The 23,460-nt window shown below is 31.5% G+C and overlaps 2 protein-coding genes across 2 annotated transcripts in view; one reads left to right on the top strand and one right to left on the bottom strand.

Annotated features, from left to right (window-relative positions):
• Nucleotides 1-2,492, top strand: part of LOC142335808 (uncharacterized) — a 24,227-nt gene extending 21,735 nt beyond the window's left edge. The window contains exon 2 of the mRNA XM_075384137.1: nucleotides 2,248-2,492. Within this exon, the coding sequence (XP_075240252.1) occupies nucleotides 2,248-2,492 (245 nt within the window). The remainder of the gene's footprint in view (nucleotides 1-2,247) is intronic.
• LOC142336638 (uncharacterized) overlaps nucleotides 1-23,460 on the bottom strand; it is a 192,653-nt gene that overhangs the window by 88,180 nt on the left and 81,013 nt on the right. The window lies entirely within an intron of this gene.

Below are 23,460 nucleotides of genomic sequence, written 5' to 3'. Positions count from 1 at the left end.
AAAAATTGAAGTTTGATACAGTAGAAAGAGGATGTGAGCTTTTGATAAAAAGTAACAAGCTTGCCAATATAGGAGAAAAATCAGGAAAAGCTCATAAATCTTTAGTTTAATTCGAAAACATAGTTTTAAGAGTCAAAAGAACTAAAAACTTCTGAGAGAAAATACTCAATGGACGAGTTCTACCACCTTAGAAAGCCCATTTGTACTTTTTGAGTGATACTAAGGTATAGCGTTCCAAAATATCAAAGAAATCAGTCAGAACACAAAACTTCCCGATCACTTTTTATGCAAACTCAATGTTTAAGCAAAAAACGGCATGAGCAATTCACTATTAAAATAAAATTAATAAAATAAATAAAGTTATAATTTTGCTTCTTGTCCACGTAAAAAACTGTTAAAAATGGAGACTTGTTTTTTTTTACTCCGGGTGTTTAAATAAAGACTGCAAAAAAGACAAAAAGTCCTAAATTAAAAAGACAGAGCCCCATTGCAGTTCGAATTACATTCGGATTATAAGATCCACGAATGATTAGACCAAAATTAGCCTTGCTACTGTTGCCCTTTCATAAAATGCGTATTTGTTTCAAATATAATGGATGTCAATAATTTAACAAAGAAATCAATTTATCAAAAAACGATACTTTTTGGATAATTATCAAGTTGAATTATCGCGATAAGAAATGGCTTAAACTCAAAATTTAGTTCCAGACATGCGCAATTAAAACTAAACATCCTTCATGTTTATAAAGATTGTGGCAAAGATTTTTATTCCTACACTTCCGGCAAATTTAAACAAAGTGGACTAAAGAAGCTTTTTTGGTGCAAATTTTGATTAAAAAGCTTTGAAAAAATTAGCCAAGTTTTTAGCCAAAAAAACGGAGCGAGCAGTTGGAAAACTCTCTTTGATCTTTATAGGTAAAATTAATAACACTACTGGTAGCAATTACAACCTAGATTTAGAAAACTTGCGTAAAAAACGGAAAATGTGAACAGAGATGGGAATCAGTCAAATGTTCACAAAACTTTGAACGTCGAAAATTCGTGGAAAAAGTGAAACTGAAAAAAAATATTTCCTTCTACGCTGGTCGGGTTTGGTTTTCAAATGGTGCAACTCACAACTCATTACAATGAGTATATCATTCGAATGAAACTGATTGAACAAAAAACCCATTTGTCATTTGTGTATATAGTTCCTCCCAACTAAAGTGCGTCGGAACAATAAAACTTTGCCTAAAATTCATTCTCTCACGTTATTGCTTGCGTAAAAATTTATTTCAGACAATTGTTTTTTTCTTTTTCTTAAAAAGGTTTAGTTTTTGTGATACAATGAACAAGTGATGGCAAAGTTTCTCTCGAGGCAGTTAAAGCAGGCCAGCTGCCTTGCTGTGTTCGCATGTTGTATCAATTTGTTTTGTATATCAAAAATGTTTGTTATACACTGTACACTTAATTAGTATTAAAAAAATGAACATAGAGGGCAAAGTGTTCTCACACTACTACCGAGCGGTTAGCTTCGTCAGTAGTTATCTGCAGCTAATTAAGATGGGTTGCAGGAGGTAAGAGGTTCTAACCCATGTAAGGAAGTTTCTTTTTTGTAAGAATACTGAGAACGCGGTGAAAAATAAATAATTCACCGCGATTCACCGCATTCACCGCAAAAAGATGTAAGTAGTACGCGGTGGGTGAAAGTTATTTTTTTTACCTCATTTCACCGAATTTCTTACAAAAATTCACCGCCAAACCTCGACCCGGGTTAGCACCGTGATTTTATGTCTCTAGAAAAGTTTCGTTGAAAACTATACATAGACTAGTGAGCCGTAAGACTCTAAGAGAACTTAATGCCCTGCGCACTTTACCTGTTTATTTCGTTTTTGAGGACAAACAGTCGAAAGTCAGGTGAAAAAAAAAACACCAGGCAAGAAGCTGGTAGTAGGAAAACTTGCACAAGAAAGACGACCAGCAGGACATATAATTGCTACACATTTCGTTTGAGAGCAATTAAAAGGTATTGTTGAATTTGAGGCAGCTTCTCTTATACTTGCAAACCTAGTGTGTAAACAGTTGAACCCGCTGACCTTAGCTCTTGAACTTACACAAGTTTTATAACCCGTTCCCGGTTTCTTCGTGTTATTCAAGGTTTCGTCTACCTAGTCAAGTATACGTTGAGGAAGTTAAGTTTTTTGTCAATCTTCTCTAATGCATAATTTATATCAGGTTGTTTGCCTTCAACCTTCTAACATTTTCCAGTTGAGGCCATCCACTGCCGAGATCTAGCAACCAGATTATCATCCAACCGACAGTTCATCCGAAAGGAGATTGAGATTGTGGAGAGATGTGGGTACTCAATTCGACTGCCATTCTACCCTAACCCCGAGGCACCTCACAACCAGACAAAAATGTACAGATTCAAAGAGAAACTGAAAAGGAGTGCCCTTCGCAACCTAAAAACTAAGATTCAGGAACAAATCATGCCAAAATATGAGAATGATTAGTTTTCATATCCCAGTGAAAAACTTGACATGATATCTAAAGCCTTGAAGATTTCTCATTATTAATTTTTTTTCTACATACTAAGATAAATAAGTTTTGTTTCACATCTTAGTTTTTCGTTTTTTGACGTTTAACATTTTGTCAACAATTTTATCAAGACTTTCTCAATAAAATTTTCGGACAAAAATGAAGATGTTAAACTTCAACATGAGAAACTGGCTGAAAAATGTTTCATGTTTTCGGAGGAATCTGATATTTCACAGATGTCAGCAAGATAAAACCAGGTTTATCATAAAAATATAGCTAAACAATAATGAAAATCGGGTGCACTTTGTCTTTAAAATTGAATTTCTTTGAAAAATTTTCAGTGATTTAATTTTAGAATTATTTGAGAGGTTTCTGAAGATTAAAAGTACTCCAACTCTTTTTTAACAGTTTTTTCTCAGTCTGTTTATTGCTTTATATTCAAAGTTCATAGACTGTGATTATCTACAAAAACCTTGAAAAGCAGTAATTGTCCAAAAAAAAAATTGTTATTTCTTAAAAACTATTTAAAATAACAGGTTAATAGTTTTGTGTTATTGAAATTGTTTCTGAAGCATTTACAGCTTTGTCATTAATGGCAAGCGGTTTACTAGCTGACAAACAGAAAAAAATGCTTGCCTTCAAGAAAACGGTTACAAAGTTTTTTGGCCTAACTTAAAACGTTTCTTCAACAAAAGCAGCAAAAAATGATTGCCATGAATTTGTTCTTATTGAATGTGAGAAAAACAAACAATGCTGACAATAATTGACGACTCAGACACATCAGTTGCAGCAGCAATAGATCTCAAAAACTATACAATTAAACTGTGGGAGCTAAAACACTTCGGCCTTCGAGCAATAAAATGCAACATTCACATTAAAACTGCTCTGCTAAATGAACAATTTCCAAATCAAGGGTTTAAGCACAGCACTCAAACAAAAAGAAATTGCGCAGGTCCGGTTGAGAACAAGAAAAAATATTGTTAGGCGAACAATGAAAGCTGAATATTATTTTATGCTTGAAACAGGTTCATTTTGCAGCTTAAAGTAGAAACAAAACGGAAAATAAAGCATCTTCAAGATTCACTAATGTTACCTGCCAAAAAAATCTATCTTGTAAGATTCTGACAGAATGTATTGTTATCAATAATTGGCAGAAAAATGGTTACCTTGAAAAATTCTGGCAAATGAATGGTTATCTTGAAAGTTTCCGGCAATAATCCAGCAAGACTATGCATAATCTTGTAAGTTAACCTTTCGAAATCAACTGGACTAGCTATGATACAATAATTGTTCCGACCCCACTTGTGGGGGGGGGGGGGAGGATCTATATACTCAAATGGTTTTTTTTTTGTTCAGTCAATTTTGGCCGATCGATATATTCATCGCAGAGAAATGTGAGTGGTATCGTTAAAAAGCTGGTCCAGCGTAGAATTCAAAATTAAAATTTTTCTTTGATTTTCGTTTTTTTCGAGGAGTTATCGAGGATTGAAGTTTTGTGTGAGCACGGGACATTTGATCACCTTTAGTGTGATTTTTCTGCAAATTAAGATATTATCTTTAAAAATAGTATTTCAAACTTAAATTTCTTGCCAAAAAATGAACCAATTTCGTGTTTCTAATAGGCTAAAGGCGATAAAAAAGATTAATTCTGGTCTCATAGGGAGCTTCAAAATAAAAAAAAACTCGAAATCTATCTGAGAGCTCTTTTTTATAAAATTTTTCTACTTTTTTTTTGTTTTTTTAAGTCACCTAGAGACAAGCCACTTTTCATATCGAGGTTGCGTTAATGAAAAACTTCCTGTACAGTCAAATGAAGCCCAATGAACAAAAAATCGTTTTCAAGGAACTGGTCATTTTTTTTAAATTCGACTCCCGAGTTTTCGTAATTTTAAATGAAATTTTGAATTTCTTTTTGAGGTTTTACTAATTCTTCGGAGTCTTATGACATGCGTTCATTGACTAACAGTGCAATATGTCCCGTAATGAGATTTAAGTGAGCATATCTAGTGCTTTGAATGGACAGCTAATGGCTGTTAAGACTTTTAAAAGAATTTAAAAATATATTTTCGAAAACTTTTTCGAACATTAATCAATCATATACTTATTATCGTGAACTGTATGTCATTCTCTGTGATGACAGCACCCTCTTCCTTCCTACTGTAACCAAAATTGATCAGGTTGGCGGTTTTATCTTCAAACTTTTAGTAATATGACTTCAATGATACAAAATTTCGAAAAGTTTTAAATTTTTTTTGAATATTTCCGTATTATTGGTTACTTTTTGAATCTTATCACATTATCCTAAAATTGACAGCTCCTACTGGCCTAATGAAGACGTTTAGTGGATCACAGATAAGTTTTTCAGAGAAAAACCTATGTTTTCAAATGGCTTCGACTTTTTCTTCTCGCACTTCTCTAGTGAATTTTTGGTTTTTGCCTGATTTTGTTGCTGTTTTCATAGTCATATGACTTGTTGTGATGTCTTATTGATCACCTATGCGTAGCAAACAGCCCAATAATCTTTTTGAAGCATATTTGAGCGTATTTATTGACTTCCGTTGAAATTTATTGAGTTTAATGGCTATTAAGAATTTAAAAATAATTTTTCGGAATATTTTTTGAAGTTAACCAATCTTTAAATTTTTGTGAACTATTAGTAAATCTCAGTATTCACAGAACCAACTTGCTTGCTACTGAAACTAAATAAATTTTGTTGGGGGTTTTATCCTCTAACTATTGATTATATGACTTCAATAACACAAGAAATCAAAATTAAAAAAAAGATAGGATATTTTCGTATTATTGGTTACTTTTGAAGTCTTATAACATTATCCAAATATTATGCACATTATCCAAATATTTTTCTATTGGCTTGGAAAAGACATTCAGAGGATCACAGAAAAAGTTTTTCAGAGAAAAGCTAATGGTTTAAATGACTTCGAAATTTTCTTCTCCAACTTTTCTACTGAATTTTGGTTTTCGCCTGTTTTTGTTGTTGTTTTCATAGTCTTAAGACTTATTGTGATCTCTTATTGATTATCTATGCATGACAAACATCTTTTTCCTGCCATTGTTTTATTTTGGAGCGTAGTTATTGGCCTCCGTTAAAGGCTTTTGCGTTTAATGCCTGTTAAGTTTGGAAAAGAAGTTTTTCGAATATTTTTTTTTGAACATTAACCGATCCTAAACTTTTTTTAAACTTATTTCGTGGACTGTTAGTCGGTCTTAGTACTTGCATAATCCAGTTTTATTTCTAGTGCAGCCAAATGTAATATGGTTAGCGTTTTCATCTTCTACCTATTAGTTTTAAAACTTCAATACCACTAGTTTTCATATATTTTTTTAAGATTTCGGTTACGTTTTCTTATTTTTGGATCCTTTTGAAATCTTATCACATTATCCTAATACTGATGGTTTCTATTGATTTAGGGAAGACGTTCAACGGATCATATATAAAGTTTTCAGAGAAGAACTTATGATTTAAATTGCTTCGACACTTTCTTCTGGCGCATTTTTAATGAATTTTTGGTTGTTGCCTGTCATTGTTGTTGTTTTCATCTCCAATAACTTGTTGTAAGATCTTATTGACCAAATATAATTGTCACAAAAACTTGTTGTCCCATGAAGGCATAATTTAGCGTATTTAATGGATTACGTTGAAAGCTAGTGAAATTAATGGCGTTGATTCTACAAGTTTTCTCAAAAATTTCATGGTTCTAATGTATTTGTTCATATTTGACGTTTTGAAACTGTATTGATAAAAAAGAGGAATGCAATTGCTGTTAAAAAATTAATTGAACATATAAAAGTTTTTAGTGAAAAGTTCGTTTTCTAAAGCCTTCGCTCAATTTTTTTCTTGAAATTGCTGTTCTTGCCTGTTGTTGTTCTTTAAGTAGCCGTAAATTGCTGAAAAGTCTCTTAAGCTTGTAATTGAAGATTGAATAAATGATGTTACCCGAATTAGTTTGTCAGTTTATAGCCTTTAGTCTTAAAGTTTAGGATATACATTTTCAAACATTTTCAGTTTTTTTTGTTCTTTTCGTCAAATTGTAACTTATTTTCATCAATGAGAGGTCACATCCAATTTCTTGTACTCCAAAAAATAACATATCCACTGATATTATTTTTCACCGATGCTTTGTTTGTTGGACAATATGCGTTTTTATAAACGTTTTTTGAGTGGTCAATTTTTGCGCTTCTTTTTCTCTTCTTTCAGAACAGTCGCGTAGTAACAGATCCCAATGGTTTACAAATCTAGCCCAAATCAACCTATTTAATCTCGCAGTATAATTCCTGCAGCTGAATTTGTAGAAATAAGAATTGAATTAAAAATACATAATATTCAGATAATAGCTAATGATTTTAATGGTAGCAATAGTTTGTGTTTTCGCAAATCGTTTATAATTTTTAAATTTTTTCTTTGGATCGTTTCTAAGTCTTAAACTACCCAAAGACAAGACCATTTGGTTTTGCAGTAACTTCTTAGTAATTTATCATGGATTATTAAGTTAAAAGCTAATGATTTTTAAGAGTTTTAAAATTTTTTGGTTTAAAAAATGTTGATTAATTTTTGAATTTCGCCTCATTGATCGTTCTCTTTGTTGACTTGTAACTTACTCTCATTAATAAAACTTTACATCCACTGTATAAATAGGCGAAGTTAGGGTTGAGTAGTTAAGTTTTTATCTGACTGCATTTTGACGTTGTTGCTATGTGCTTTTAAAGTTAGATATTCAGTTTGTGCCGTGAAATTTTCGTTTTTGCTTTGTTTGTTTGGTTGTTTTTTTGGTCTCGTAGTCTCTTTAAGATCAGATCTCATTGGCGTTGTAATAAGGCATGGCATTATGTAATTCAATTAGTAGATGGTTTGTGTAACGATTGTTTTAAACTCAAACATCTATTTTTGTTATTTCTTCATTTGGTTGACAATTAAATCAAAAATGTAGATGAGGTCGGGTCGGAACATCATGTGCGACCGCACATTAACGAGCCGCCTTGTTAGAATTTAGAAGCACACAAAAAGTGCAAAACGTTTGAAATAGTTACCTGTTTATGACAATATTTAAAACTGGCATGATAGTCTCACTTTAAAAAAAAACGTTTTCTTAAGTAAACAGTACGGAAATGGGTTTAATGCTTGATTTTTCTTTCAATTACTTGCCATTTTTCTCCTATAATAATTTCAAAGTTTTGAATAGAAAGAAAACGATGTCTCAGCTAAAACTATATGCCATATCTAACTGTTCTTTCTAGAATGTTGAGTGCTGAACCAATCAATTTCGACTAAATCTAGGATTGTGTTATAACGTGATGTCTGAATATGCCACAACAAGCTCAAAAAACAAAATAAGCTTTTAAAGGAATTTAGCATTCAAAAGCAAACTTAACCTAAAATTTGCGTATGATTGAAATAGGTTATCAGCAACAAAATTCTTTATTCTTCCGACCCACTTAGTGGCGCGAAAATCTATACTCAAATGGGTTTTTTTTGTTCAGTCATTTTTGATCGATCGATATATTCATAGTAGAGAGTTGTGAGTGGTATCATTAAAAAGCTCTTCAAGCAGATATTTTGAAACAAAAAAGTTTTTTGAATTTCTTGTTTTTTGAGGAGTTTTGAAGGTTTAAAATTTCCTGGAACATCTGACATTTGGGTGTCATTTTGTTCACTTTTTGTTGTCATTTTTGATCAAATTCAGAATTTTTTGTACCGAAATGTTAACTCAAAATTGATTTTCACGATGATATAAAAAACTGATTTGATTTTCTAAACGAGGAGCCGAGATAAAAAAAGATAGTTTTGGTCTCCACGGGAAATTTACAATCTAAAGGCTTCAAGTTCTATTGGAGAACGTTTTTTTTAATTCCCTGTTGGCAATTTCTTGTTTTCTAATGTCATTTAGAGACAAGATAAATATTTTCAGGTATCGATATTTTGTTAATTACAAACAATAAACTTAATTTGTTGAAAACCTAATTTGATTTCAGCGAATCATGGCGATTGTTTTTATGACTCCTACACTGTTTTCGTAACTTTAAATGGATTTTGAGTTTTGCATGCATTTGTTGCATTTTTGTAGTCCTCTGGCTTCATCTGGGTGATGAAGATTCCAATTGCTTCATTAAAGAGGATTATGTGAATTTGCCTAATGATGATTTTGAGAACATTTTTTTCGTCAAAAATTTGAACGTTAGCCGCTTTTTAAGCCCATTAGTCTGGTCCCACTTACAGCAAGTACCCTATGCTTCATTTAGAATAAGAGTGGTTAGGTTGGTTAGTGGTTTTATCTTCTAAATTTTGGTTTTATGATTTTTGATGCCTCGAGTTTTGATAAAGTTTTTGGGAATTTTGTATACCTATTAAAAATTCTGTGTTGTTTTTTGAAAATGTCGTGACTTTATGACAAAATTGAAGTTTTTCATTGGCGTTGAAAAGACTTTTAGTTGCTGTAAAGAAAATTATCAGCAAAAAGCTTAAGATTTTAATCACTTCGACACTTTCTTCCTTTCCTTTTCGATTCTTTTCGGGTTCTGTCTTTTTGTTATCTTTATTGTAGTCGTAGCTCATAGTCTGATTAATGAATGATCTCATTTCCTTCGAGTTAATGTATAGGTTATCGTGTTTAATGCTTTCTGTTGAGTGCATTTGTTTTTCATGGCTCTGATATTACAAGTTTTCTTAGGCATTTGGTGATATTTGTATATTTGGTGATTTGTTTAAAGTCAAGTAATCACAATACCAAGAGTTCTCGCTGGTGTTCAAGAATATTAGTTAATCATATCCAGCTAAAATATTTTTTGATGAATGGCCTATTATTTTTAAATATGTTGATGGAAAAATTTTTTGCGGAGAGTTGATAGCTAATGTCTCTGATGATTTTGAATTTATTTATTTTCAATATTTTCAGATTTTTTTTGTAGTCAGAAAGTAGGAAAACTTCAGATTTGAAGTTTTCCTACTTTGTTCTTCTTTTCGCATCTTGGAATTTAGTCTCGTCTTGGAATGAGAAGTTCCGTCCACTTTCTTGGCTTCATACTTCAAGCTTGTTTACCTATGACTCTATGCGTTTTAAATTTTTTTCAAAAGACTAATTTTTGTGTTCTTCTTGTTGTCTTTTGAAATATTCGCGTTAATAACAAGTCCCAATGATTTTGAATGAGACCCAAGTGAACATATACAATTTTTCACATGAATATTTACTGAAATATAATAAAAAAATAACTGAAAAGAAAATAAATAAAGTTCTGATAATAGCTGATGTTTTAGTGGCTTCAAAACTTTGTGTTTTTGTTAATTGCTTGTAAATTTTTTAGGATTTATAATTGAGTCCATCTAGAATTTTCAGTAACAAACTAATGCTTTTTATGACTTTTGATTTTATTTTGTTTAAAAGAATTCGTTGGCTTTTGTCGACTGGGTTTTTAGTCCCATTATGGACAGGTCCCTTATGTTTTGTGGTTAGGGACAAAAAAGTCGTGTAGTTAAGGTTTTATCGGATGGTATTTTGACTCTGTTACTATGTGCTTTTAAAACTAGAACTTTTGCCGTAAATATCTTTTTTGTTTTTGTTTATTTCGCTTGTACTAGTGTCTCATTGTCTTTTTAATTGCAGGTATCGTGACCTCTCTAATGCTGAATGGCATCATTTATGAAGTATTTCTTGGTTTGTATTTTTTCTTACTCATTTGGTAGAAAATTAAGTAAAAAATGTCGATGAGTGGGATCGGAACATTATGTGCGAGCGCACATTAACAAGCCTCCTGGTTTAGTTTTATTTTTAAATTTAATCATAGTGTTCCAATACTCCTTTTGTAAATGTTCAGCAGCAAGTTTTGTTGTTGAACATTTTTATTTTGTGGCAGTAAACACCTGCCATCTTTAATATATATCTATAACATTTATTATGCATATATTTATTTACATGGAGTGAAAACTTTTCAATGAAGAGCACTACTAGAAGTTCGGCCAATGAATTTAGAAAGTATGCCTAATTGTGCACTAATCTATAATATAACTACAGGTTGTTTTTCACTCGGATTCTGCCTGCAAGACAACCTCCAGTATTAATTCACACTAAGGATGGCTCTGCAAAATTTATAGTCAAGAAGCGCTACTGAAACTGAATTACCAAAAATAAGCTAACAGCAACATCAACCACCAACCACACTGCAAAGTGCGCAATGTAGTAAAAATTAAGAATACTGACTTCGAATTAGGGCCAATGCTGAATGGTGAAGTGACATTGTCAACCGAGATTGTTTGTTTTTAAATCTGTAAAAATAATAACATTATTGATGGATTCAACCAAACAATGTTACAACCAGCTTGTTGGTTCCCAAACTAGGGGAAAATAAGATTTCAAATATTAACATTTCTCAAAAACTTTCCCACCTGAAGATTAATTTTTGTACTTGATTTTTGTTATTCCCCCTCAAAAAGTTTTTACCTCTCTTGGAAACTGACATGAATTTTGTATGGTGATTAGTTAGGAAGACTGTTTAACTGAGACACAAAATTATTGAATCGGGCTGCTCTGTTAACAAAAATGTATCTTCATAACGTTTCTGAAAATTTGTCAGGCCTGAATGAAAAACTTTGTTACAGGATCCAGTCTCTGCATATCCAGAAGATTTTTAGCAGTATCCTCAGGACTTTCTAGAAGTTAAGCCCAATAGAATCTTGTTAAGTAGAAGGAGATAGTTACAAAAAAGACTGGCAATACGCGATTTCGAGTAGGATTTTCCTCATATTCCATGTCACTCACATTTGAACGACAAGTTATCCATTTTAAACATGATCGTAACCTTTCGAATTGTTAAAGATACTAAATTCCTGCATTCCAGACGTTTGACGCATAAAAAGCCGCAGAGAAAATATCGGTTTCAACCAATGTGCATTTGACAGTCTCGTCTGTAAATCGGGCTGTTACTTTTCGTAGATGATTCAACTTCTGAGGAATCTGTTTCTTATGGCTTTATCGAAGCGACAATACCACGTAAGGTTGGAGAAAAATAATTGCAAGCTCTTCAGTTTTTCCGTTTTTCATAGCAATCGCTACTTAAACTAACTCCCTCGACGAATCCTTTGCAGTTTCGAAATGAGAACTAGAGAAAGCTGCTTTTGATATAGTGGAAATTTGATTTGCTCGGCAGGACCGATCCAAAAACTTTCTTCATATAGAACTGAAGTTCCTTGTGTTATGAAATCTGTCCTATTAATTTTGTGACATCCGAATATAAGAAACATTTTTAATAGGTTGCTCAGGTATATCATTTATGTACAAAGAGACCAAAAACGCAGCAAATGTTTCTGAGGTCAACCGCTTGAGAATTTTGAGAATGTCAGGTAACTGCTATTTTACTCTTTGCTGTCGAATAACCAGATATAAAGCAAAAAAATTGCAAAAAAAATCATCGAAACAGAAACAAGTGAGCTTTTGCAGAATTTTATTGATATTAGTCGAATAAAATGCTTTAGCGATATGTAAGAAAATTGTTGTAAGCACAACAAAAAAAGATTTGATTGCCTTTTTCTAAGTGTGAAAGCAAAAAAGGTGAACTCTTATGTTTAAAAAGGATAAATTCGCAACTCCTTAAAAGCGGGGCAGAAGACGGTTGGATATAGGTCACAGTTGAGTTCAGGTTTTACTTTTGCCACACATCAGATAATTCTCCGCCTCTTTTTTTAAGTTCCTTAATTTACTGAAAATCACATTATTTATAAGTGAAATGGTTGTAATTAAAATCAACAGTCTTCTAAATGAGATTACCGTCCTCAGTCTGTTCCTTAATTTCATCAAATGCTTCGGTCTTTTTCGTTTACTCAGGCAGCTTCTTCAACTCCCTCCCCATTGGGTGAGTCGAGAAGATTCAATTAATAAACTATGTCTCCTCCCATTGGGTGACATTGTAGTTCAGCCTCAAAATTGAAGCCATCATTCTGCCAAGATATTATCACTCAATCAATTCAGCTTCTATATATCTCCCCACTTTTTAGGCGATCTATTATTAATTTTTGTCGGTACCCCCTCTCCTTGAACGGTAAAAAATCAGGATAGCCTCTGTCGCCTCTGGCTCACAGGTCTGCATTTCTTGCTATCAGCATTATAACGTTTCCTCGCGTTATTGTAACTGAAGCCAATTGAGCAAGCTTGCTGTAAACAACTGAGAAAACAGCTGAGTCCAAACTTCTGTTGTCAATGAGTAGAGCTATTCGCGTCAATGTCTTTCTCACCATTTCAGAGGAACCACAAAATGGCTCAAAAGCCATGGGAATGAAATGAACACCTATGTTGGCACGTTGCTGGGAATATTGCTCGATGGTTGTCCAGCAGACCAAAAAGGTAAAAACAAATCTCCAGGTCGAGAACTTGTTTCTGGTATCAGTTTTTGTTGCTCGCAAGTTGGCGACAGGTTGGCACTGCTGAAAGCGGACAAAATGTTCTCCCTAAGCCAATCGTGCCGGGAAATGATATCGCCCCAGCCATGGCGTGTAACAGCATGATCGTCAAGTGTATCTAATGATCCTGTTTTAAAATAGGGACACTTCCTTTCCTTTTCAAATAAGGGAGCGCCCAGTCTATTCCCTATCTGATGATTGGTTTTCATTTAATATATTGAGAGTGACTTCATCGAGGATTTCCTGTATTTTACTTTGATTAAGCTGCAATATTGACAAACCATTTAGCTCATCAATCATTTTGGTATATATGTGGTCTGCTCTCGGGCGTTGGCCACTTATAAATTCTAATATTGTAGCAGACTGCGATACCGAACCAATATAGACTGCTTTTATCTTGTCAGACGCTCTTCTGACTCCCATTCATAGACTCCAATTGTCTTATCAATAGGCAAACTGGATTGTAATTGTAATTGGATAAGATTGTTTGAAACGTTGTGCAATAATCTCCAATGTACTATTCCTCCGAATTAACTATTCTATTCAAAGAAGCTTGATGCCATGACAGATTGGACAAGACTAGACCCAGTATATTCTCGAAAGTTGTCCTTTGAGGAGAGTCAAATCCTCAAAATTTTTTACGGCTTCCTCCGATGGTTTATTGCAGTGCAGTTCTTTCTTCTTCAGAATTATCCAAAAGCATATCGTACTATTTGAGTTCAGTTTAGATGGCACTATCAATTAAGCAGAAATTTCCATTGTTGAATTGACTTTTCCGGTTATTTGTTGCAAATGTACTGTTGGCGTACAGAAATTAAGGTCATTCATTGACATTTCAATTGAAAAGGTCACTCAATCAACAGAGGCAAGGACACGATTGTCAACGTTGTTTTCCGTAAAAGTTTTTTTACACTCTAACCTCAAAACGAAATCAAGCCTATGCAACCACATTTGACCAAAAAATTCAAAAACAAATTTCACAAATTATTAAAAAAATTGTTCATGCAAACTCTACATTTTCTACATTTTTATTAGTATAAACTTGTTTTTTCGATCATAAACAATTTCCCCAGTTGGGTGTCCACCAAAACACACTAGTTGGAAACTAATATCCCATTAAACCCATAACAATACATAGTTACAGAAGAAGATGAAGATTGAATTCCACTAAAACTGTGTTTCACAAAACTTTCATAGTTAACAAATTTTAATCGATTATTCTCAATGAACCTAAAATTCCGTAACGTGTCATGATTTTCGAGCTTCTTCACCTATTCTATTGTCAACTACATGAAACGACTTTCCGATGGAGTGAAAAGGACCAATACTGTTGTAGTTGGGCCTTGGCAGCGTTGTAAAAGCAAAGAGATGTCAGAAAAACCAGCCTGAGTGCGGTTTTGGAGGGTAGGGTGGGTGGGGGAGGGGCTTATTTCACCCACGGTTGAGGAATACGGCCATTTTTTTCAGATTGTTGTTGAAAAGCAAAATGGCTGCCAAACGAATGCCATGAACGTCTGAGACGCATCCTGCATAATATTAAAAACAATAGTTTTTATAGTTACAGTACACGATCAGTAAAATTCACAATTTGTTGTTATCAGTTTTCGAGACCAGCAGCAAAATAATTTACTCTATTATTTAGTTTGCTGCTATATTCTATCGACGGATTTTGAACACTTTAGGGCACTTTCTTTTCTTTTAATCATCCTTATAATTAAGCAAATCTGAAAAGCATGGAAATGTAAGCCGTTAGCGATCTGCCCAGGAGGCAAAAGTTGTGCACAATAAATTTAAAAAAGACAAATTCTTCATTCATAAAAAAACCAGCTCACAATTTAAAATGAAAGTAGCTTTTTTTTGCATTGAAGCTTAATCAAACTCATGTTATCGGGAATTTCGCGTTTTTTTTCTGTTTTTTTACTGAATGCCAGAATAAATGATTTGTAGTAGGACGAATATTTATGAGTTATTAGATTGAATTATTTTCCCACATGCTGACAACTTGGCTTAAGATATTTACTTCATTGGTGTGTTTGTTAATAGATTCATAAAATGTTTTATAGTTTTAACTAAATCAAACACTTGTTGACTTAAATAACCAATCAAAAAGTCCCCCGATAAACAAAGCGAAGGTGTAATAATAACAACAAGTAACATATTTTTTTCTAACTATCATTTAAAATTCAGTCCCAGTTAAAATATGCAAAACTATGGCTATAATACTTTTTATTATACCAGATGAAAAGTAGAACTTAATAAATCGACATTAAAATCAATTGATCCACCAGGTTATTCTCTAACACTAAATTCTCCAACATTAAATATATTATACTCTATCTTTTGTAACATTTTGATACAAAGCGTTTGTTTGAATTTTAACTATCATATAACCAGGTGGATCAGTCAGATTAAAATAAAGAGTATATCAGAAACCTAACTATTATCTTTAACTCCAGATATAATATAACAGTGAATGTTAATTGTAATAAAACCCATTATATCAACAATTCTACTGGCTGTAAATTTACCAAAAAGATATTCTTGTTTTTTAAGTCCTAGTAATGATGGTATTGAATCATCTAGATCAAAACTAAGAACACTTTGCATTACATGCAGTTTGCATTTCATTGTATTTTTATCTGTTTTGGTTTTAACATTATCATATGATTCTCGTTTTAACATATCTGCTATTTCAGACACTTGATAAAATCCAGGTGTTTTATTAGTAATCAATGCCGGTGGTAAATTATTACATTACTGTTACAGTTATTTTGTTATAGCTAGTGTCATTATCACTATAGAGTGCATTTATAAAATTACAATTCTTTTCAATTATATCAAAAACTGAATTATAACCAAATAATCTAAACAAACCTAACCTTGTTATTTTAAGTATAAGTTCACTTAGTATCTTTCTACTGGTCTTGCCATTCTAAATTTAATTGTTTGTTCATCTTTAGCTTTAGTTAAGCCATCATGTATCTTTTAAGGTTCCCATTTAATATGATTGTCAGTCAAATTAAATACTATTTGATTATTTATCACAATAACCAATATTTTTGAACAGTATCATAAACCTAATGTAATAGTTTAGATTTTTTTTTCAACCTATAAAAGCAAAGTTTATTTCGGATACAATATAAATATCATCCCAAATAGAGGAGAGAAACATTTGAAAACACATTACTCTTATTTTGAGATAGAGTTTGATATATTGGATGATACTAGAAATAGATTTGCAAATGATGCCAATAACTGATTGGTTCATTAAGGTAATTTTGCTCCATTCAATTGACCTTGAAACAAGTTATGGAAGAACAATTGAATAGGTAGATCTTTGTCATCCAAATCAATTTACATATAAGTTTTTGACTAGCACTAATGATGAATATGAAAGTGGTTTTTTTAGAGATTGAAGTGAAAGAGATAGACTATTTCGATATCCTACAAGACATATGTAAACGAGGATTAAGACGAGTGATCTATTTGGCTTCGTTTACGATTTATGTAAGTTTATATATGGTTTAGGATCTAATAAGTTATTTTTAAAGAAAAAAGGTAACCATAGAGCTTTGTTTAGAGTTAATTATGGTAATGCTGGTGCTATTATCCATAATGATATTATAACAATTAAAGACAAAAGATGGCGCGTATCTAGTATTGATCCTAGTATTGATAATAAAATAATAGTACAGAAAGGATTAAATAAAAATAATAATTTTGGTTTTAGTTATTATGAAAGATTACTTCTATAAAAACGTACCTAATGCTAATAACCTTTGTTTTTGATCTTGGTATGGAGAGTGGTATGATTACTCAGTGATGAGAACTCAGTGTATGATATTAGGCCTTGAAAAGTATAATGCTTACGACCAAATTCATGATGCAATTATGTTCAAGGCAATGGATTTTGTAGAATGTTACTGTAAGCATCTTAGTGACTTTTATCCTGAGTTGAGAATCAATATGGATTATGATTTTAATAATTGTAATGATGTTTACAATGAGATTACAGGTTTTAAAATAAAGAATAATGTCAAACCTGATAATATGAAGACATAAACAAACCACCGAGCTTAGAAAAGTAATTTTAGATTGTATATATATATATATATATATATATATATATATATATATAATATATACATATAATATAAACTTAATACAAGATATCGAAATGATCACATAGGTCCAAAACCAATACAACTTAATTTCTAATTTGCTGCAGCTGTTAATTGTGTTTTATGCCATGCCTTAGATTTAACTAAAAAGATATTAATGTCAGTAGTGATTGTAATAAAATATTTAATATCGTCGTAGACAAAGCTGTTTCGCCGATAGTATCACAGAAAAAAATCTACTTCACTCACCCAAATCAATCTTTTCATTCCAATAAAACCTTAGCTTACCACTAGTGTTTTTACCCTCAGACATGTCTATGAAAATGCATTTGTAATGTCCTTTCAAACCTTGGTTACATAGACTAATAAAACCATCATAGGTGATCTCACCACTATTAAGGAAACGATTATATATTCTTTTTATTACCTCTCTGTTCATGCATTTATAATGCATTTATAATGCCCTTTCAAACCTTCTTTACATAGACTTAAAAACCATCATAGGTATTCTCACCACTATAAGAGAAACGATTATATATTCTTTTTATTACCTCTCTTCAAACAAATATAAACGGACTAATATTCTCTCTAATTTTTTGTTTATCTCTTGCGAATATATTTTTATCAAGATGAAGCACATTACGGTCCCTAATAACAATTTCTTCAGCTCTTACATCATCAAATGTCATTAGTTTCTTTTTAACGTTAGGTAACTCATCACTTATTGTAGATCATATATATTTTTAATAAACTCAACGATCGCATCTTCATTAACAATATGAACATCTTCATATTGATTACCAGTAGGACCAATGATATAAAGAATATATCAAAGTGTAACCTATTTATAAATAGGTTCTTCAACAGACATGTTTTACCGCATTCACTTGGACCAGATATTACAAATCTAATTTTTTCTGGAAATGATATACCATCATTATTAAAAGAGTTATCAAAATTAATTGTCTCATCAATATTAGTAGAGTTATCATTATTATTGGTATCATCATTATTAATACTTAGAACATCATTAAAAGTATCATCATTAAAATTTTTATTGTTACTTTTACTATCACTACTAATATTAATGTTATTATCATTATTTTTAATAATAACATTGATGTTTTGAAGGTTGCTATTCATATTTTTTTTATTTCTATTATAATTATTATTATTATATTTATTATTAATATTATTATTATTATTGTTGTTGTTGTTGTTATTATTATTATTATTATTATTATTATTATTATTATTATTATTATGATTATTATTATTATTATTATTATTATTATTATTATTATTATTATTATTATTATTATTGTTATTATTATTATTATTATCATCATCATTATTATTACTGTCAACCTTATCCCAACTTTACGGGTTATCATTTCTACAGCATGTGCAATAAAAACTTTCTATATAATTTAATGTTCTTTCTTTTGTTAACAAGACTCTTCAATACACTCCTAATTTTTTATCCTCGATCAACATGATAGATCATATAAAAACAATATGCAACATAATATTGGAAATAAATCACGTTATTTTCCAACATGTAGACATTATAATATACAATGATTGTAATATGTCATAATCCAGCTCAAATAGATAATATGCTAGAGCTAGTGTTAACACCATCTATATTTCTAATAAAAAGAATATTGTATTCACTAAGAACTTCAATTATATTTTTAATTGCAAACCTAAAATCCATGATATATGTTTACGTTATAAACATAATGAAATAAAAAATATTACATTAGAAACTACATTCACTGTTGTAGATAAAGATAGAAATGTTGCATTTGATTCTAAAGTACGTCAAATAATCATAGAAGCATACAGATTGATAGAAAAACTGTCAATAGATGAGATTGATAAGTTTATAAAATATTAACGATTGAAGATAAAAGATCATACAGATATGGAAATTATTTATGTGAATAAATAATTCTTCTATTTTTAAATAGTATTGATCATTTAAAAGATTTGAAGTTAAGAATGATGTTCTAACAAAAGAGAATATAATTAGTGATTGGTTGAAACAATTCGGTGTTTTATAATTTGCTCTTAGTGGTTTTCTGGGTGTACTTGAGTTTGCTTGTTCATCAATTGACCCAAAAGAAAAGTTACAACAGTTGGAGTAGTAGCTAGTAAAGCTGTTACATTACATCATGACATCATGCATTTACGGGCTACGGTAAAAAAGAAGATAGGGTTAACCTTGCCTCACCGACTGCTTCGCAGATTAAAGATAAATGTATTAATAAAAAGACAAGGCTTTTAACCAAACAAAGAAAAGAATAATCTAATATATTAATGAAAGATAAGGATTTTTGTAACAGAAATGTTCAATATATAATTAATGAGATAGGTAAGGAAGTTAGTAGTGTTAAAGACTCCTCTGATAAAAAGTAGGAAACCGCCTAAATTAAAAAAAAACCACGATAATAGAAATAGAAGAATTATCTCCAACACAATATGATACTAACAAAATAACTGATATTATGAGTAAACAATTGAAATATGTAAAATGAGCCACTTTGAATGTAAAAAGACTTTTTTAAATTGGTAAAACGTTATAATAGTAATGAAATTAATAAAGTTTTTATTTGTAATTGCGGATATAATTAAATTAGTGATAAATGTAATAAAATTAATTGTGATAATATATATGAGGGAGGAGAAACTAAATGCTCAAAAGGGTTTTTTTGTTCAGACAATTTCGACCGACCGAAAAATTCATCGTTGAGATTTGTGAGTGATATCATTAAAAAGACTGTCGAGCGTAGAATATGGCAGTAAAAAGACTTTTTATTTTCATTTTCTGAACGAGTTATCGTGTTTTAAATTTTTGTGATTATTGGACCTATTTCCTTTATTTTTATTCACATTTTCCGGAATTTTTGCCTAAAATGTTGTCAATTTTGATAAAATATGTAAAAATTGTCAACAAAATTACTGTTGATTGTATTTTTACAGAGAAAAAAGTACTGTTGACTATTTTGGTTTAATTTTTCGGCTAAAATTTCGGCTAACGTTTTCAAATTCAGAATTTTTCATTAAAACTTGTGCGATGTAATCTACTTTAAAGCATTTTGACTAAATTTTACGGAAATAAACACACAGAAAAACCAACAAAATCTTTGAAAACTGCAAAAGGGCCTAGTCCTACTTCCACTCCCATTCAGAATATTCTGGAATTAAAATTTTGCCATTTTTTGCTAACGTTACTCTATGATTAACGAAAACGCAGCATATATTTTCAAAATTTTAACTAAAATATTATCTACATTTAAAAAATTCGAAACTATTGAGTGATCTTAATGGACAAACAGCAATAGCAAGGCTGGTTTTGGCCCTGTGTTGGACTGTTACAGTCCAAAATTCTTTCCGATTGTAATCAGTCGGTCTTATTTCTAAAAAATGATCTTTCTTAGGTAAGTTAAAGAAAAAAACACTTCAAAATCAAAATTCACTGTTGATAGATCTAATTGACCCGCTCGGCCGTTCCAATTATGCAACCACTTTCCTTACTCAAAACATTTCGGTCGTTTTTGACTCTTAAAAGTGTTTGATTTTTAAATTAACAATGGCTTATTGAACTTTGCCACCATTTTTCATTTAACTTGGTCAGCTTTTTCCACATCTTTTCAAAATACTTTCAGAATACTTTCAGGCCAGCTTTTTTAGAATAATTTTTCCACCTCTTCTTTCTACTGAATAAAAATGTAATCTTTTTTTTTTACCGTTTTACGCGTTATGTTATGATTTTCTGCCTTTGATACTACTAGATTTCACATTTTTTAAAAAAATTTCTAGGTAATTTCTTTTTTTGCACGTTTTTTTTTGATATCATCACATTATTGACATTTCACATATCACATTATTGGTGTTCAAACTAAGGCACAAAGCAACATATCAAAATCCTCATAGATAATTTTTTTTTAATTTTGTCCCTAACTGTCGTCTTTCTAGTCGTATAAGTTGCCTGGACATTGGCCGGTCTCACTGAAGTTCTATGGAGAAAGAAGCCGCCTAGATTCTGATTTGAGTAGATAGCTGATGGCTTTCTAGTTTTTGAAAACATTTTTTTTTCAAAATTAAAAGAAATTTTAAACTGAGTATTTTTGTTCCTTTGTCTAATTGTCACCTAGTCTCGTTAATTACAGTTCACATATGAGATCACATATTGTTGTCAAGTGAGGGTGCAATTGTACAAATTATAGGGTTCGATTTTATGGGCTTCGAAACAGGATTTTTGCAAAAAAAAACTAATTTTTTATTTTTGTCTATAATTAACGTTATTTTTGTAGACATGTTCTTAATAATTTTAGTTTTCAAGCGCTTCTTTTGGACAAATAGACGATCGTATTTAATTATGTCGTTTTGTAGCTAATGGCTTTCATGACTTGAAAATAATTGTTTTCGAAAAAAACAAATGTATTGTTTTAATTCGCCTTTTTTTCTCTTTCTTTTTGTCTTATGGTTGCCTATTCTCATTAATGCGAGCTCGCATGCCACAATATTGGAGTTCGAGGAAGGCTCAATTGAACAAATTTTGAGGGGCAAAATATGGCTTTACGGCTTCGACAGCGTTTTCTCGAATTTTGTATTTTTGTTCGTTGTATCTGTTTGCTGTTCTTGTAACCGCATAAAAAATTGAATAATGACCGATCTTAATGCCCTCATATAGAGGCATATTTGATCATAAACACGTTCGATGTTTTCAATTGCTATCTGATCTTTTTTTACTTTGAAACTAATTGTTTTTAAAAATATAAGCCAATTTTTTTAACTTTTCTGTTTTTTGCTCTTCTTTGTCTAAATGTTACCGTGCATTATTATGGAGGAGTCCCATATCGTTTCTAGTGATGCACAAGTTTGTTTTGTTTTGTTTCAGTTTTATCTTACGCTATATTGCCCTTGCTGATAAGATTTTAAAAAAATGGACGCAAAATTTTGAAGGTAATTAATGTTTGTTGTTATTGTTGTTTGATTTTAATGTTTGTCTTGACTTGCTTTCTTAATAATGGCTGAAATCACCAATATAATGCTGCAGTTTTAGTCCACTGAGTTATTTGCGTTGGAGCCGATCTTTTTGCTCATACACAATTTTTTTTGAGCAATACTTGAATTTTTGGTGGTTTTCTATCTGTTCCTCTTTTGGTAGACATTTATACCAAAAATGCAGATGAGCGGGGTGGGAACTTTATGTGCAAACGCACATTACTGAGCCTCTTTATATATATTTATATATATATATATATATATATATATATAAAGTTAAAAATTGTCCTTTTCAATTGAATTGCTGCAACCAAAAGGTCTGCTTCTGTACAAAACTAGTTCAGGATGAAATAATGTCAGTGCTTGAGAGTTATGAAGGCGATGGCTGAATTCGCGGAACCAACTGTTCTCCTCGGTTGAAATTTGTCTCCAAACATCTATCGTCGAAATTTGCTGGATCAAGTTTAATATTGGGGCTGCTTTTCGGGTTGGGAAAAGCTATAATAAGTGCTGCATTGAAACCCAACCGTTTTTGCTGTGGCACTTTATTATAATGATGCTGAACATCAATTTAATCATCATTCAGAACTAAAAACTGACGTCAAATTCAAGAGAATGCTATAAAACCTGTTCTCCTTAATAAATTTTAATGTTTACATCATCAATAGACCTTTGACAATAAAGTCGATTTGTTCTGCAGCTGATTTTAATATACTGCATTAGAAAACAAATGTTTTGGTGAGTGTTCACTCACCAATCGCACGAACAAAGACTTGAACAGAGATTTCGAAGGCTTTAATCTCGAGATTTTGTTTCGTCAGTTCTTATAAGTACATGCAAGACAATAGGAATTATCCTACGTTCACCATTATAGCAGATTTGCTTTCATGCGTCATGAATGGACCTTAGAATAGCTGAGTTGAAACCTCTGAAGGGAGGCATTGATTAGTGGCTTTGAAAGCGGACAATACTCTGAATTATTAATCTTTATCATCCCGCCCTCCAATTGATCACCAGGGAGCAATCGCTCAAGCACTCCAAAGGCGCCGATGAATTTGTTGCATGTGAACTGATTACGGACACATATTTTGGTAATAATCGTTAGTCCCGTTTCTATTATTAGACACAATCACCATTATGGTAAAGAAAATACCACCTTATTGTGCTTAAAAATTTCAGTCAATAGTTTGCAATCCATTCGGCTGACGTCTTAGCTTCAGAACGGAGGATAATCTTTTTTTTATGGCTCAAAATAGATAAATGGAGCATGCACTCTATTAAATTCGCTCAAAGTTTGTCAGTTAATCCAAATGAAACGACTAGGCTCAGTTTTCTGGGTAACAAGAAAAACGCGTGAAATGAGGTACAAAGATAAAAATAACAGTCGTCTGAGACCTCTTAACCCAT

Source organism: Convolutriloba macropyga, chromosome 3 (genome assembly GCF_964194025.1).
Source record: "Convolutriloba macropyga chromosome 3, txConMacr16.3, whole genome shotgun sequence".
Lineage (NCBI taxonomy): Eukaryota > Metazoa > Xenacoelomorpha > Acoela > Convolutidae > Convolutriloba > Convolutriloba macropyga.
Note: the sequence above shows the minus strand (reverse complement) of the source record. Positions and strands in the feature narration are given on the sequence as shown.